Source organism: Colletotrichum chrysophilum, assembly GCF_026319265.1.
Source record: "Colletotrichum chrysophilum strain AFK26 chromosome Unknown scaffold_116, whole genome shotgun sequence".
Lineage (NCBI taxonomy): Eukaryota > Fungi > Ascomycota > Sordariomycetes > Glomerellales > Glomerellaceae > Colletotrichum > Colletotrichum chrysophilum.
This window is the reverse complement of record NW_026517403.1, coordinates 97,823-111,033: the sequence shown is the minus strand read 5'-3', so window position 1 is coordinate 111,033 and position 13,211 is coordinate 97,823. Positions and strand designations below refer to the sequence as shown.

General features: G+C 52.8%; 4 protein-coding genes across 4 annotated transcripts; 3 read left to right on the top strand and 1 right to left on the bottom strand.

Moving 5' to 3' along the window:
• Nucleotides 1-3,413: 3,413 nt before the first annotated feature.
• On the top strand, nt 3,414-5,169 carry COL26b_010634 (uncharacterized protein; the record flags this gene model as incomplete). The annotated part of the gene is made up of 5 exons (XM_053183327.1): nt 3,414-3,667; nt 3,726-4,010; nt 4,083-4,289; nt 4,346-4,731; nt 4,784-5,169. 5 exons carry the CDS (start codon nt 3,414-3,416, stop codon nt 5,167-5,169), a joined length of 1,518 nt encoding a protein of 505 aa, XP_053032747.1.
• An 82-nt stretch (nt 5,170-5,251) lies between these two features.
• On the bottom strand, nt 5,252-5,990 carry COL26b_010633 (uncharacterized protein; the record flags this gene model as incomplete). Its single annotated transcript, XM_053183326.1, has 2 exons — nt 5,252-5,417; nt 5,476-5,990. The coding sequence occupies 2 exons, from the start codon at nt 5,988-5,990 to the stop codon at nt 5,252-5,254; spliced, it is 681 nt and encodes a 226-aa protein (XP_053032746.1).
• Nucleotides 5,991-7,674: 1,684 nt separating this feature from the next.
• Nucleotides 7,675-9,295, top strand: COL26b_010632 (uncharacterized protein; the record flags this gene model as incomplete). The annotated part of the gene is made up of 3 exons (XM_053183325.1): nt 7,675-8,148; nt 8,201-8,277; nt 8,329-9,295. The coding sequence occupies 3 exons, from the start codon at nt 7,675-7,677 to the stop codon at nt 9,293-9,295; spliced, it is 1,518 nt and encodes a 505-aa protein (XP_053032745.1).
• Nucleotides 9,296-12,166: 2,871 nt separating this feature from the next.
• COL26b_010631 (uncharacterized protein) lies at nt 12,167-12,945 on the top strand (the record flags this gene model as incomplete). Its single annotated transcript, XM_053183324.1, has 2 exons — nt 12,167-12,542; nt 12,623-12,945. 2 exons carry the CDS (start codon nt 12,167-12,169, stop codon nt 12,943-12,945), a joined length of 699 nt encoding a protein of 232 aa, XP_053032744.1.
• Between the last annotated feature and the right edge of the window lie 266 nt (nt 12,946-13,211).

Genomic DNA, 13,211 nt, shown 5'->3' with positions numbered 1-13,211 from the left:
ATGGTCACAGGTTCAGATGACTTCCCGCTACTATTTCGCTTACTTGAGTCCGCACTCGAAGCCATTGGGGGAGAAGACAGCCTGGGCGAAGATGAGCTGTCACGTTTTATCGTCCGCCAAGTTCACAAGTAAGTGTTTGTGGATCTTCGCCGCTGGAGAGATTCCGCCTTTTCCGCACCAACAGTTACCTTGCGCCGTCAGGGCTCCAGAGGTCTAAGCTCTGATCACAGCTAACTTTTCCACTTCCAGAATGCGGGTATATGCTGCACCGCTGATCAACGAGCAGTGGGGTATCACAACACTGAGCACTCGCCAGAACATCACGCAGGCGTTTGAATGCATCAAGCACTGCTCTCAGCATCAGCCAGAGCACTATCCGATTACGTCGTTGGTCATGAGTCTCATCCAGCAATCCTACGACATATATCTCGATCAAGCGCGTCGCGATATACTGTCGGTAGCTTCCGTTAGCGACAGCTTTCCACAGTTCGCCGAGTCTATCTGCCGGGTTCAACGATTCAAGGAGACGTTTGAATCTTTCCCTGCTGGCTCGCCCGGTAAACAAGTCCTCATCTGGGCAACCTTTATGGCGGCTTCCGACAGTGTTCTGGAAGAGCATAAATCATTCTTCCGGGAGGTATTCGCATCTTTCTACAAGCGCAGCGGCTTTGAGAATCTTCGCAAAGGCATGGATCAACTTGAACGAGTCTGGAAAAGAAGAACACTGGGCGATAGATGGATCTCATTACTACCACAAGCTAAGGTATTCATCATGTGATCAATGTGAGCCCGATTGCTCTATGACATAAAGCACCATATTCTCGGAGGGTTTTCCTGATTGATCGAGCCATAGGAAGGGAAACCTTTCTTGGGCTACTTGACATTCCTAATAGTGCAAGTAGAACTTTCTCAAACAGCTGATAAACATGGCTTTTCCGGCCGCATATCGTCCATGACGGCCTTGGCAGCTCTGGTACCTTCCTCCATAGCGCAATCAATGAATCCCCTCCATCCTAAGGCCCAGTCCCCACTGGCAAATAGTACATTGCCTTGGCTTTTTCGGAGATCTTCGAGATACTTGAAACTGTAGCCTGGTGGAAAATTGCACCATGTTCCTCGTGATAATGAGTTGGCAAGCCAATTGTGCCAAACCTGGATAAATATTAGTAAAAGCCCAGCTCAGTCCGCCATAGCGAATATCTACGCAATGGGGACATACCACTTGCTTGACATTCATTTCTTGAACTCCTTGAGCGTCGGACAAGAAGTCACAAACATCGTCTTTCGGGTTGGAAAAGTCTCTGTTAGACCCGAAGAACACTCAGGCAGTGATGATGACTTACGATTCTTAGTCTGCCCTGCATACCTTGGATAATCGATACCCTCAAGTACACAGCCGGGAGCATAGCCTTCATAACCGTGACAATCGTGTCACTCAAGTAAGTTATCATTTGCTGATGACATCATCAATATGTATGTGGCTGCTGACGGGAATTCTGTTTCACAGCTTCTTGATCATAATGGGCATCAACAACGCTCCGTCACGACTGGCTTAGGGACTAGCCAGGGACAATGCCCTGCCATTTTCTATCGCTTTGCTCCGGATCAAGTCCAGTTTCCGGGCACCGATCAACGCTATTTTCCTTCATTGTGGCGGCGGAAATGGCGATAGGTACACACAGTCCTCTTTACAACATGCGACAGTCTGGCTTGTCCGCAGGATTGGTAGTCTTTGGGAGTGACCACGCTTGAGCAATCGTTTGTCTCGGCGATGTAGCTTTCCAGATTGAATACTTCATTCCTGTGATAATGTTATGCAATCCAATGCGAGGGATCTAGCTGGCTCTCCATGGTACTGACGCTAGGGTGACAGCTTCTGGTGAGTGGGCGCGATTGCTTGCCCGACAATCGTGCATTCAGCCTTGTTAGGTTTGGTAAACCTATTAACATTGCGTCGGCTATTTGGTCGTCCTTGGTTATAATCATGTTGTGGTAAGATCTGCGCTTTTTCGGTCAAGAGCGTTGGTTATTAATATTGTCCTGCTGATGCAGCTTTCCTCTCTATGTCCCCATAACAGCCAGTAGCATTTGTAAGTGTCTACCTCTGAAGATGATTCCATCAACCTTTCGATTACATGTAACTAATAATACAAAGTGAATATGAATTGGGCTGTGTTAATCATCGGAGCGTTGGTGCTCATTAATTTGGTTGACTGGGTGGCTCGGGGCAGAATTTACTACTCCCTGTGAGCAACCTCTTTCCATACAGTCGGATCGTCTTCATTTCAAGAAATTCACTTCTTAATGATACGACCTTTTCAAACAATGTTTCGCTATTTCAGATTCATTCGGTATGCGTTTGACCAGCTGAGGTACCTCAACTTAATCAAGATCACACCCTTGACATGGCTCAACTTCTGATTCGTCTATCGCCATGCCATGACGAAAGCAAGCAAATCAGCTATTTATCTACAATACCAAGACAATTTTAATGTCCACTTCATCCCAAAATTCATTCAAACTTCCAACTCGTGATCAAGCGGCGTCTCCTGAGCTCTTGCGGATCCAGGCCGATAAGATTCGGCATCGTGGTTGAACCCGACTGCCGGCGGAACTAACCCACCAGGTCAAAACCCTCGCATCACTCTCACAGGGGTTTCACAGAAGTTCTGAATGCCCTCTCAAAAATCATTCATGGAATGCAGGCTTGATGACAATCTTGACGCGCATCGCCTATTTCATGCAGATGTTCGCGTTCGGATTACACACGAAGCATCAAAAGGCTTAGAACCAGAATCTTTCTTCAGAACAAGGTGTAATCTCGGCTCTTGAAACATGTTGCTCACTTAGTAGGACTATTGGTGGCCGTGATGTCTTGCCTCTCGGTGTGCTATTTTGCGTCATGTCCAAATCGCGATCCATTAGCAAAAGTCACATGCGTCCGACACTACTCAACTCGATTCGGGTATCCCATAACCTATGCCAAATGACTCATGGTTCAACCCTAGTGTCCTCCAATTGACAGGGTATCTTTTTGTGTTGCTCCGAACTCCGGTCAGAAACTTCATGTTGTCTAGATAGAAAGTCTCTCGGTCTCGGACGGTAAGGCAAGCCGATACACGGAATCAACTCCACTATTATCCGCACCACTCGGCGAAGCGATGTCAGACGTCCGTCCGTATGGGTCGCTCAGCATGGACAATCTAATGTCGGGTCGCTTGGATCTATCGTGGGGCATCTTTCACGGTAGCGCCGGGCGTGACTTCTGGATGGGATTCCGCTTGTTTTCTCCCCAATAGCCTTATAAATAGGCTCTAGGAGTCCCCTCGTTTTTCAGATGCAGACTCTCATTTTTGGTTCAAGTCATTCAAGATACTCTTTTCTTTCGCCTCACAACAGCATAGTCCGTCACAATGTTCCTGGAGCCCTCGCTACCTCGGGTTGGGGTGCTTGTGGCACTCCCAGTCATCTACTGGATTGGTTGGGTCGTCTATGCACGCACATTACATCCCCTCAGCAGAATCCCCGGGCCTTTCCTTGCGACGGTATCACGGTTGTGGTACATGTTGAAGATTTGGACCGAGGACGTCGAAAAAGATGAAAGAGCCCTTCATGAGAAATATGGTCCACTAGTCAGACTGGCACCAGACGAGATCTCATGCTCAGAGTAAGTATATGGAGTCTTAACGGGTTCTTGGTTTACTCGTGGCTGATATACGTTGCAGTCCTGAGGCATTTGCGGACATTTATCGCTTTTCCAACGCGTTGGATAAAGCCCAATTCTACGAGCCCTACAATACAACCGGTTTCAGCCCTCACGGCGATGTCTTCTCTTGCAAGAGCGACAAGAAGCATGGCCAAAGGCGAAGGATCACGAGCAGTGTATACTCCATGAGCAATGTTTCCAAGTCCGAGCAATACATCGACACTTGCAGCGACCTCTTGACCGAACGCTTGGGACAGTACGCTGACTCAGGAAAGCCCTGTGATATCGGAGAATGGCTGCATTGGTGAGTGACCATCACCACGTTTTTAACAAAGTCTTCACACGGTCAAGAAATCCGGACTAAGTAGTGCAACAGGTACACCTTTGACATCATTGGTGAACTCTTCTATGGCCGAGCTTTTGGATTCGTTGATGAGGGAAAGGACCAAAATGACTGGATCAAGTCTCTCGACAAGATGATTCCCTTCGTCTGCCTGATGGGTGTGGCGCCGCCGATCCTGCGCCCTTTCGTTGGCATTGGATGCATGCTCACATCTGCAGGCAAGGAGATTGCCAAGGGAGTGTGAGCTGATAGTCTGGAATTTCATGAAGCGTACTTCAGCTGACACCTGGTGCTAGAAAGAACATTGGCGAGTCTTCTGCACGCCTCATGAAGGATGCGTATGAGTCGCGCCTCGAGGCCCCCAGAAACGACATGGCACAGCAGGTCTTCTCCATCTACGAGAAGAGTGGTGAGAAGTTCGACTACCGCTGGGGAGATGTTGAGCAAGAGTCTTACGGTGCACTCTTTGCTGGCAGCGACACCACTGCCATCGCCTTTCGCTCCCTGTTCTATCACCTGATGCACAATCCGGAGGCGTACCGTAAGCTGGAGGCCGAGGTTGACCAAGCCGTCAATGAGGGTCGTCTCAGCATGCCTCCCACATACAAAGAGGCGAGCCAACTTCCCTACCTTTGCGCGTGCATAAAGGAGGCTCTTCGTATCCATCCTGGTGCCCAGCTATGTAAGTCGTCTTGCTTCATGATTCGGGTGTGCCTCTGACAAACCAAACACAGCTCTGCCTCGTATTGTGCCCTCTCAGGGCATGACGCTCTGTGGACAGTTCATCCCGGGTGGCTATGTTGTTGGCATCAACGCCGCCGTGCTGCACTTTGATAAGAAAGTATTTGGTGCAGACGCAGAAAGTTTCAACCCTGACCGCTGGATGGATCAGTCTCGTGCCAACTACATGGACAAGTTCATGATGGCCTTTGGCGGCGGCACACGTACGTGCTTGGGCAAGAACATTGCCTTGATTGAGCTGCACAAGCTTTCTCCTCAGTTGGTGTGGAATTATCGGTTTGAATTCTACGATCAAGCCAAGACTCAGTGGCACACCAGAAACACCTTCTTTGCCAGACAAGAAGGCGTGGTCGCGCGAGTCAAGCGTAGGAACCACTGAAACCACGAATTAGATTTAGGAAGACGGGGTTATTGCTAGTCTTTTGAATTTGTACATCTCTTGTCGCGTTAGGCGCTGCTGTTTAGAGATCCTTCGTCGGAGCATCACCTTCAGCTTTGCCAGTTCCATATTTCTTGACCTTATTCTTGCTTGCGTCCTTGTCGGCAATAAATACTTCGACCTCCTTGCTGTCCATGTACTTTGCAACGTTGTCCGCTTGCCACTTCTTGAACGAGAAGCCCACGCCCCTTCATAGGACATCGGCGGTTAGTGTTGTCATGTCTCCTAGCAAGTGTTAGGACTTACTCGTGACTGTAGTCTTTGTCATTTGCCTGATCCTTGTGGTACTTGACCTGGATGAAGTCGCTGTCGACTGTTCCAGGGTCCAAGCTCAGGCTGACGAGCGCGTTGATGGTCGCAGTCTTTGGGATCAACTTGAATGTCCAGCTTTGTTCATTTTTGAACTGGATCAAGTCGCGGTCGTTCTTGACGATCTCGTATCCCTCGTTCTTGCTGGCATTAAAAAGCTTGGGCAAGGCGAACCACTGTCCCGCCATCTTGTAGCGATCATTGGCGTAGACAAATTGGTCATCGTAAACACAGTCAGCAGTGTAGCGCTTCACTCGGTCGACGGTCGGCTCCATGGAGTACAACGCAATAATATCATCGACCAACGCTTGTCGAGCTGGTGAAAGAGGCAATGACTTTGATGGATCAGGGCGCCAGTCCTCAGACGTGGATGTTTGGCGGACTTCGAATTCTTCGCCGGGCGTTGCGGAGGTCTTTCCGGGGAAATTGATGTGAGAAGGTTGCGAGGCCATCTTGCGTGTTAAGCTGAATGCTGGACTTATGGTTGGTGAACGTGGGAAATTTGAAATGATAAAATGCGACCGTCGGAGGAGAATCATGTCTTCAAGAAGGTCAACAATTTGACCAAGAGCTGTCGCAGATATTTCATACATATATACACAACAACTCATCCACATCCGACGCAGCCGCAGAACGGAGTCATGACGCCGTCGACTTATTGACTGGCAGACCATGGCGTAACAGAGCGCATCCCTTTCACGGAAGCCACGTGGAACTGGTCCCAATGCGGTGGTTCTTGCTGCGTTGTGGCGCATCTGAAATTCCGTAGCACTGACGTCAGCCAAAATGAGATGATGCACGAGACATTTTGCTGATGAGCTTTGCTTCCGATCATCGATTTTATCCTTCATGTTCTTCTTTTCGATTTGTTGGACTCGATCAAGTTGTTTGACTACAAAGATTCGTCGGAGAAACGAGGATGCTCATGCTTGAAGTCGACAAGGTATGGCGTGCAACAAGAATCAAGCATGAAGAGACACTGCCGAGAGATCTTCAAGAAGTCGTACAACGGCAAGCGTTCTGCGTCCATATTTGGAGGGGTAAGTAAGTCAGACCATAGATCATTGTCAACTTTGACTCGATGCGTCTCACTATGTGAGGTTGGGACAAGCACTCTTCTTGATACGGAGTCGCGGTGCAGCATCCCACACAATTAGGCGAGTTGATTTGTGTAAGCGATACGACTCTTCTATCATCGTGCGACTCCCTCCTCGCATTTTGGGATATGGTAGAGACCACGGACTCTCAATGTCTAATGAGATAAAGGAGTGGGCATCGCTGAGCCGCATTGGAACACGATGGGAGGTCTGGCTACTCGCCGGACGCTCCTAATAGTCTTTGCGTGTCAACACTGGCACTTTCCCGACATTAAAGACATTTCGACTCCTTCTGGATCAAAATGTCTAAATGTAATCAGCTTGAACCGGCATTTGCAACACTCAGCTCGAGCATCACTGCGGGATACGACGAGAGTGGCTCCATGATTCAAGGGGATCTGCGTAATTTCCACACCTCTTACATCCCACCTGCCAGCGTCAAAGACGAAGACTCGGCAGCTACAGGAATGCTGAAGATGGCGTTGGTCAATTTCTCGACATGTGAGGCTGCGTCTGTGTGAAGCAACGACAATCAAGATCGTGAAAAACTGTCGTGTTGACGATCGGCCCGAGGTGACTACCTGTTCGAGCACGCAACCAAGCACCCCGTCGGTCGGCCAAGCCTGTCACCCCATTCGACTATTCACGCGACTCGCCAGACACCGCGTGCTTCTCCACGGGGAAGAGGAAACGAGAGTCATGCAAAGCAGGATGCGAGGGAACAATCCCCGGACTGATTGGACTGAAACCCCACCTGTTCGGCCCTTCTCCATGCTCCAATTCGGCCGAGTTAACGTCATCCCCAGAAAATTACCAAAGAAGCCAATCGAGCCGACTCTTTCCCCTCAATAAACACAACGCTCCGAATACTACATTGCGAGCCGACGATCTTCAACGCTCTACCTTCGGCTCGGGATTGTTTACCCCGCAAATACGCGGAGCCAGGCACCGCACGCGGCAAATGTACCGGCTCCGCAAATCTACCCGGCAGCGAGTTCGGAATCGAGACTGATATAAATGCTCAAGAGCAGCAGCAGCGATGGAGGCGGCACTTCAGTTCTTGTGGAGCAACGCCTCCTCCATCATGCAGCTCCGGACCTCTCACGCCCTGACCGCCATCTCGGCGCTGGGTAATCTCGTCGTTCAGAATATCTATGCGTTGCCCAGCACCTCTATTGAGACGCAACACGGCATAGTGAATGGCTTCACGGATGCATGGGCACCATCAGTCGCGCAATTCTACGGCATCCCCTACGCCGAACCGCCGGTTGGAGACCGTCGATGGCTTCCTGCCCTGCCGAAGGAGTCCTTCGGGAGCCTGGACGCGTCGTTCCGGCGACCGTCTTGTCCGCAGACGGATCCTCCGGGAGGCGGAGGCGCATGGAAAGCGGAGTTCTTGATCCGGCCCAACAGCACCAGCGAAGACTGCCTGACTCTCAACGTATGGGCCCCAGTCGACTCTTCGGAAGCTCTTCCAGTCGTCGTATGGATTCACGGCGGTGGTTTTACTGAGGTCAGCAACCCCTTGAAACCTATTTACAATTGTTGTTGACTTTGAGATTTAGGGTAGCAATGACATTGCCTACCAAACCCCGACTCGATGGGTGCAGAAAAGCCAGAAGCATATCGTTGTCGCCATCAAGTAGGACTTTTTCTCTCAAAAGCCGTGTGTATCTTACTGACCTTGGTGTAGCTACCGTCTTGGGCTCTGGGGATTCCCCAATGCTGCAGGTCTTGACCTCAAGGAACAGAATCTGGGGCTTTTGGACCAGCGTCTGGCTGTTGAATGGGTCCGGGACAACATCGCCAAATTCGGCGGCGACCCTGAGCGCATCGTCCTCTGGGGTCAAAGTGCCGGCGCCGCGTCGGTCTCGTACTACCAATACGCATACGCCGAGGACCCCATCGCCATTGGTTTCATCAAGAACTCGGGATCACCGTTCATCCCCATCGGAAGCGCCGACACGACACACTCTAGCTTCACGTCGCTGGCGACCGCATTCGGGTGCCAAGATGATGAGCTGGCATGCTTGAGGAAGGTTCCTTTCCGGGACATCCAAAAGTATCTCGGCCAAGCCAGTAATCTGACGTTCAACGTTGTCGTTGACGAGAGAACCAAGTTTTCCGACTATGCAGAGCGCACCTTGAACGGAAAGGTCGCCCAAGGGCCCTCGATCGTCGGTTCGACCAGGGATGAATGGAACTTCAGCGGTAGCTCTGAAGCTCCACCAACCAACGGCTCCGATGTGGTGGCCGACAACTTGTTCGGGTGCCCGGCGCACTACGAGACTGGACTGAGGAACATTGCCGGTCTCCGGACGTATCGCTACATGTACTCGAGCAACTTCACCAACATCATGCCCGGAGGCCAGGGGGCGTTCCATTCGGCGGAGCTTCCTCTAATTTTCGGGACTCACGACATTGCGCGTGAGAATTCTACCGCGTTTGAGTATGAAGTCAGCGACGAGATGCAGGACTTGTGGCTTTCCTTCATTGTGGATCCCGAAAACGGACCGACGAGTGAAGGCTGGGATGCCACGCCTTTGGGAGGCCTTGAGACGACCCAAACGGGTATCGATATTGGTTACCAAGGAACTCTTGTGCAGCCATTTTCCTGGGCTGCTTGGGAGACGGCATGCACCAACGCCACTGTTGCCTGATTGCCGATTTCCATGTAATTCTTAGCACTTGTGCAGTGTATCCGTATATATGTCAAACCCCCAATACAGGCACATCTTTCATCAAGAAGGCTGGATGAATGAGAGCATATGAGATAGTCAAAGGTAGGCCTAGACCGGGTTATCTTATTTTAACGACCTGGACACCCCAGAGAACCATACGCCCGTATTCGGTACTCAATGCCTCGGTATCGCAGTCAATGCGTCATCGCGATTGGAAGCTGAATGAGGGCAATCCCAATACTTGAGAGGCCAATATTATTCAGCATCATGATGTTCATTAGTCTGCGACATCAAACGTTTCTCTGCCAACGACAGAAGGAGAGAAGGCAGAAGCAACTGCATGGGATGAGACTCATGATTCGAGGGCTGAGTGAGAAGGCGGTGAGGTGAGACAAAGAGGTTCCTGGATGAGGGGAATAATTGACGCGAATTGATTGGCGGGCGGGTGTTGGTTGGCTGGAACCAACAATTTGGTGTGACCAACGCGTCCACGTGCAGGACAGAATGGCGCGATGGAGCCAATCAAAGGTGGGCGCTTTTGAGTAGCGGGTCGTCGGGAGACGGGCCAATGGTCGGGCGGCAGGTGGAACGGTGCTCGCTTACTTAGTACTATGTAGCGTGGTCGTCCACCTGTTTCCTGGCGCATAGCGCTGGATGTGGTACGTGCGCTGTCGTTTTTATTTTTGTCTGACAAATGAAACGGCGAGAAAGGAAGGTGCAGTCCTTCCTTGGGTACGGAATGGATACGTACTATCGGTGAGCGAAGCGTGGAAGGTGGTGGTGGTCCAGTTGGAGTGCGTGGTTCCAGGTTCTGATGGGAGGCAGGCGTGGCGTGGCAGGACAGACAGGGCAGGTGGCAGGTGGGTTTCCCTCCACTTTCTCCCACCTGAAATGGTCCCTGAAGAGTGAGGTGTGCACCTGGTTCGCCTATTTGTTGATGGAAAGATGGCCTCAGGTCATTCCCGTCCCATTTTCTGTTTTCTGCCAGAGAACCGAGAGAGAGAGAGAGAGAAGGAGCAGCCAACCTTGGAACAGGCGGGACGGGAAGCGAGTGGCAGGAGCCGAGCAGCCTGAGGTCCAGATCCATCATCCGGATCCAGTGCCTTCCAACCTAGGTTCCCTTTCCCTTCTTTCCGCCCGTCCCTCCGTGTCTAGTCCTCCTTCTTCTTCCTGATCTCCATTCTCCAAGCAAAGCATCAATTGGATCCGCAAGGCCACGGCAAGGTCACGGTAGCAGCGGGCAAGGAGGGGAATCCACGTCTCTTTTTATTTGTTCCTGCTCGTCGCTCGTCCCCCCTTTTTTTCCCTTCCCCCTTCCCTGTGTCGTCCCTCTTCCCCCCTCCCCCCTCCAGTGTCCCGTCCCCCCTTTGCTGCTCTGCTGCTGCTGCTGCTGCTGCTGCTGCTGCCTCGCCCGTACGTACCGACCGCGTCAAGGTCAGGTCAGCAGTCAGGTCAGTCAAGTCAGGCCAAGTCAGTTCAGGTCTCGCTCGTCCCTCCTCATCCCTCCCTCCAGCTCCTCGTCCTGTCCTCCATCCATCCTTCCACCCCCGCCCATCCCTGCTTCTGCTGTTGGTCCCGTCTGTTGGTTCTGTTTGCAGTTGATTCTTTTTTGCATTTCAGCCGCTCCGTTTTACACTTTCTTTGACAAAGAGGATCGAACCAACACGCCTGAACCCGGGCTGGACTCGACTACCAACAACGGATACAAACCAACAGCCAACGGCCAACGCTCTCCACGTGTCATCCCATCGGATCCTCCCATCATTCCAATCCCATCATTCCAATCCCATCTCATCCCAACCCTTCCCGTCCCTATCATCCCGTCATATCCCTTCCGTCGCCATCCCTTCCCTTCCTTATCCCCCCCCTTCTCCGCTCCGCCTTGTCTGTGTCGCCGCCGCCGCTGCCGTTGCCGTCGCCGCCGCCGCCCCTTACCTTACTCGTGCCGAGTTGCTTTTCTTCAGCGCGCAGGGCGGGAATAAAGGCAACCTGACCGAGGCTGCGCTGCGCTGCGCTACCATCACGTTGCGCTGCTGCGCGCTGCATTGTATTGCACTGCACCGCACCCACCGGCACCCGGCGCACGCGGCGTGTTTTGGACGTGGAAGGGTGCGAAAAGCGAAAAGCGCGGAGCGTAAGGCGTGAAGGGGGAAAAAAAAGAGGGAGCGTCGGTCGTGTCTCGCGCACCGTCTGCCGTCTGACGAGTCTGAGGGCCGCGCCTGCATCTGCGACTGCGTCCTCCAAACCAACACAAATATCTGCGGAGACTGTTCCGCAGAGTGAGACATGATGCGGATGCCCGCTGCTCCCGTCTTCGTCGCCGCTGCATCGCCCGACGCCGCCGTTGCAGCATCCGCCGCTGCGGATTCCCGACCGACTGCTGCTTCCTCTGCCACGGCGTCGCCTGTCAATGTGCTTCACGACGCCGCGTCCGACGGATCCGAACCTTATTCGTCTTACTCATCATCACCCTTCATGTCTGTGAGGAGAGCAACCAACAACACAGGAACCAACAACGCTGCCGCTGCAACCAACACCAACAGCACCAACAGCACCACCAGCATCGGCACCAACAGCGCCAACGCCAACGCCAGCACCAGCACCAGCACCAGCGTCGAGCCGCGCCATCCTACTCACCGCCGTCTGGCCCCGGCTCCACCGCCACCTCCACCGCCAACTGCCGCCAACAGCCGCCATCCCGACGCCCTCAGATTCCCGCCGTCGCCATCGCCAACACCATCGCATCCAACCCTCACAAGCAGCAGCAGCAACTACAGCAACGCAAGTCACACTGCTTCCGAGAGGCCGTCATGTCGTCCCGCCGCCCCCAAACCCGGCCAATGTCCCGTCATGGCATTGCAGAACGTCCTGTGCGATGACGACGTCGATGCAGCTGCAGATGCCGCACGCCGGAACGCATCACGCCCGAGTCAGCCCCCGACGCCGCCCATGATGCACGATGTTTCCGTCTCCATCTTGCCCGTCCCGGTCCCGCATCCCGCTGCGAGTCATGTTCTGCATCCGGGCCCGATGCCTTCGTCATTAACTCTCAATCCCATCCTGTCCGGACATGATGGCCCCGACCCCATGATTGTCGCCCGGCCAAACCCTTCTCATGTTGTCATGACTGCCCGTCCCCAACTACAGCCCCGTGTTCAGCCGACCGATCCCGGCTGCAAGACGTGCCAGGTCCGCAAGATGCCGTGCGACGAGAGTCGCCCAACGTGTAGGTCCCATGTTTTGCAGTTCCCTCGACGTGGTGTGCGTGTCAAATATTGTGGCGTACATACTAACGCGCTCGGACAGGTCTAAATTGCTCGCGCATGGGCATCAACTGTTTGGGCTACCACGACTCGCCGCCGAGTCATGTCCAAATGACACAGCCGTCGGACCGTCCCGTGCCGGGGCCGTCCGTGGTCTCCAATACAAGTACCTCTAATGGTAACGCCAGTGCCAGCCGCCAGGAACAAGAGGAGTATCTTTACTACCTTCTGGACCACTACCGCCACACTAAGCGCCACTGCATGTGGGATCTCATCACTCTCGACTTCAACGAGCACTTCCAGGCCAAGATGCGCAAGGAGGCCTTGCAGATGATCAAGCGGAGGCGTTTCAAGGACAGGGAGTGAGCAGCAACGCCATGGCTTGACTCTGATGAAGCTGACTGACTCTGTAGAACAAGGGAACCTTCACCAAACGAACCCACCACCGCAGGTGTGCAGCTTCCCCCTCGACCAAGACAAAAGAAGCGAGGCCGACGCCCAAAGTTCAGCCCGACAATCCCGCCGAATATGAGAGAATCGGGCACCGAATCAGGCACGGGGTGAACACGAAAAGCACCTTTTGGATCAGTCCGTTTACGTAAGCTTGCTTCTGGCAACGGCGGAGCCCTTCT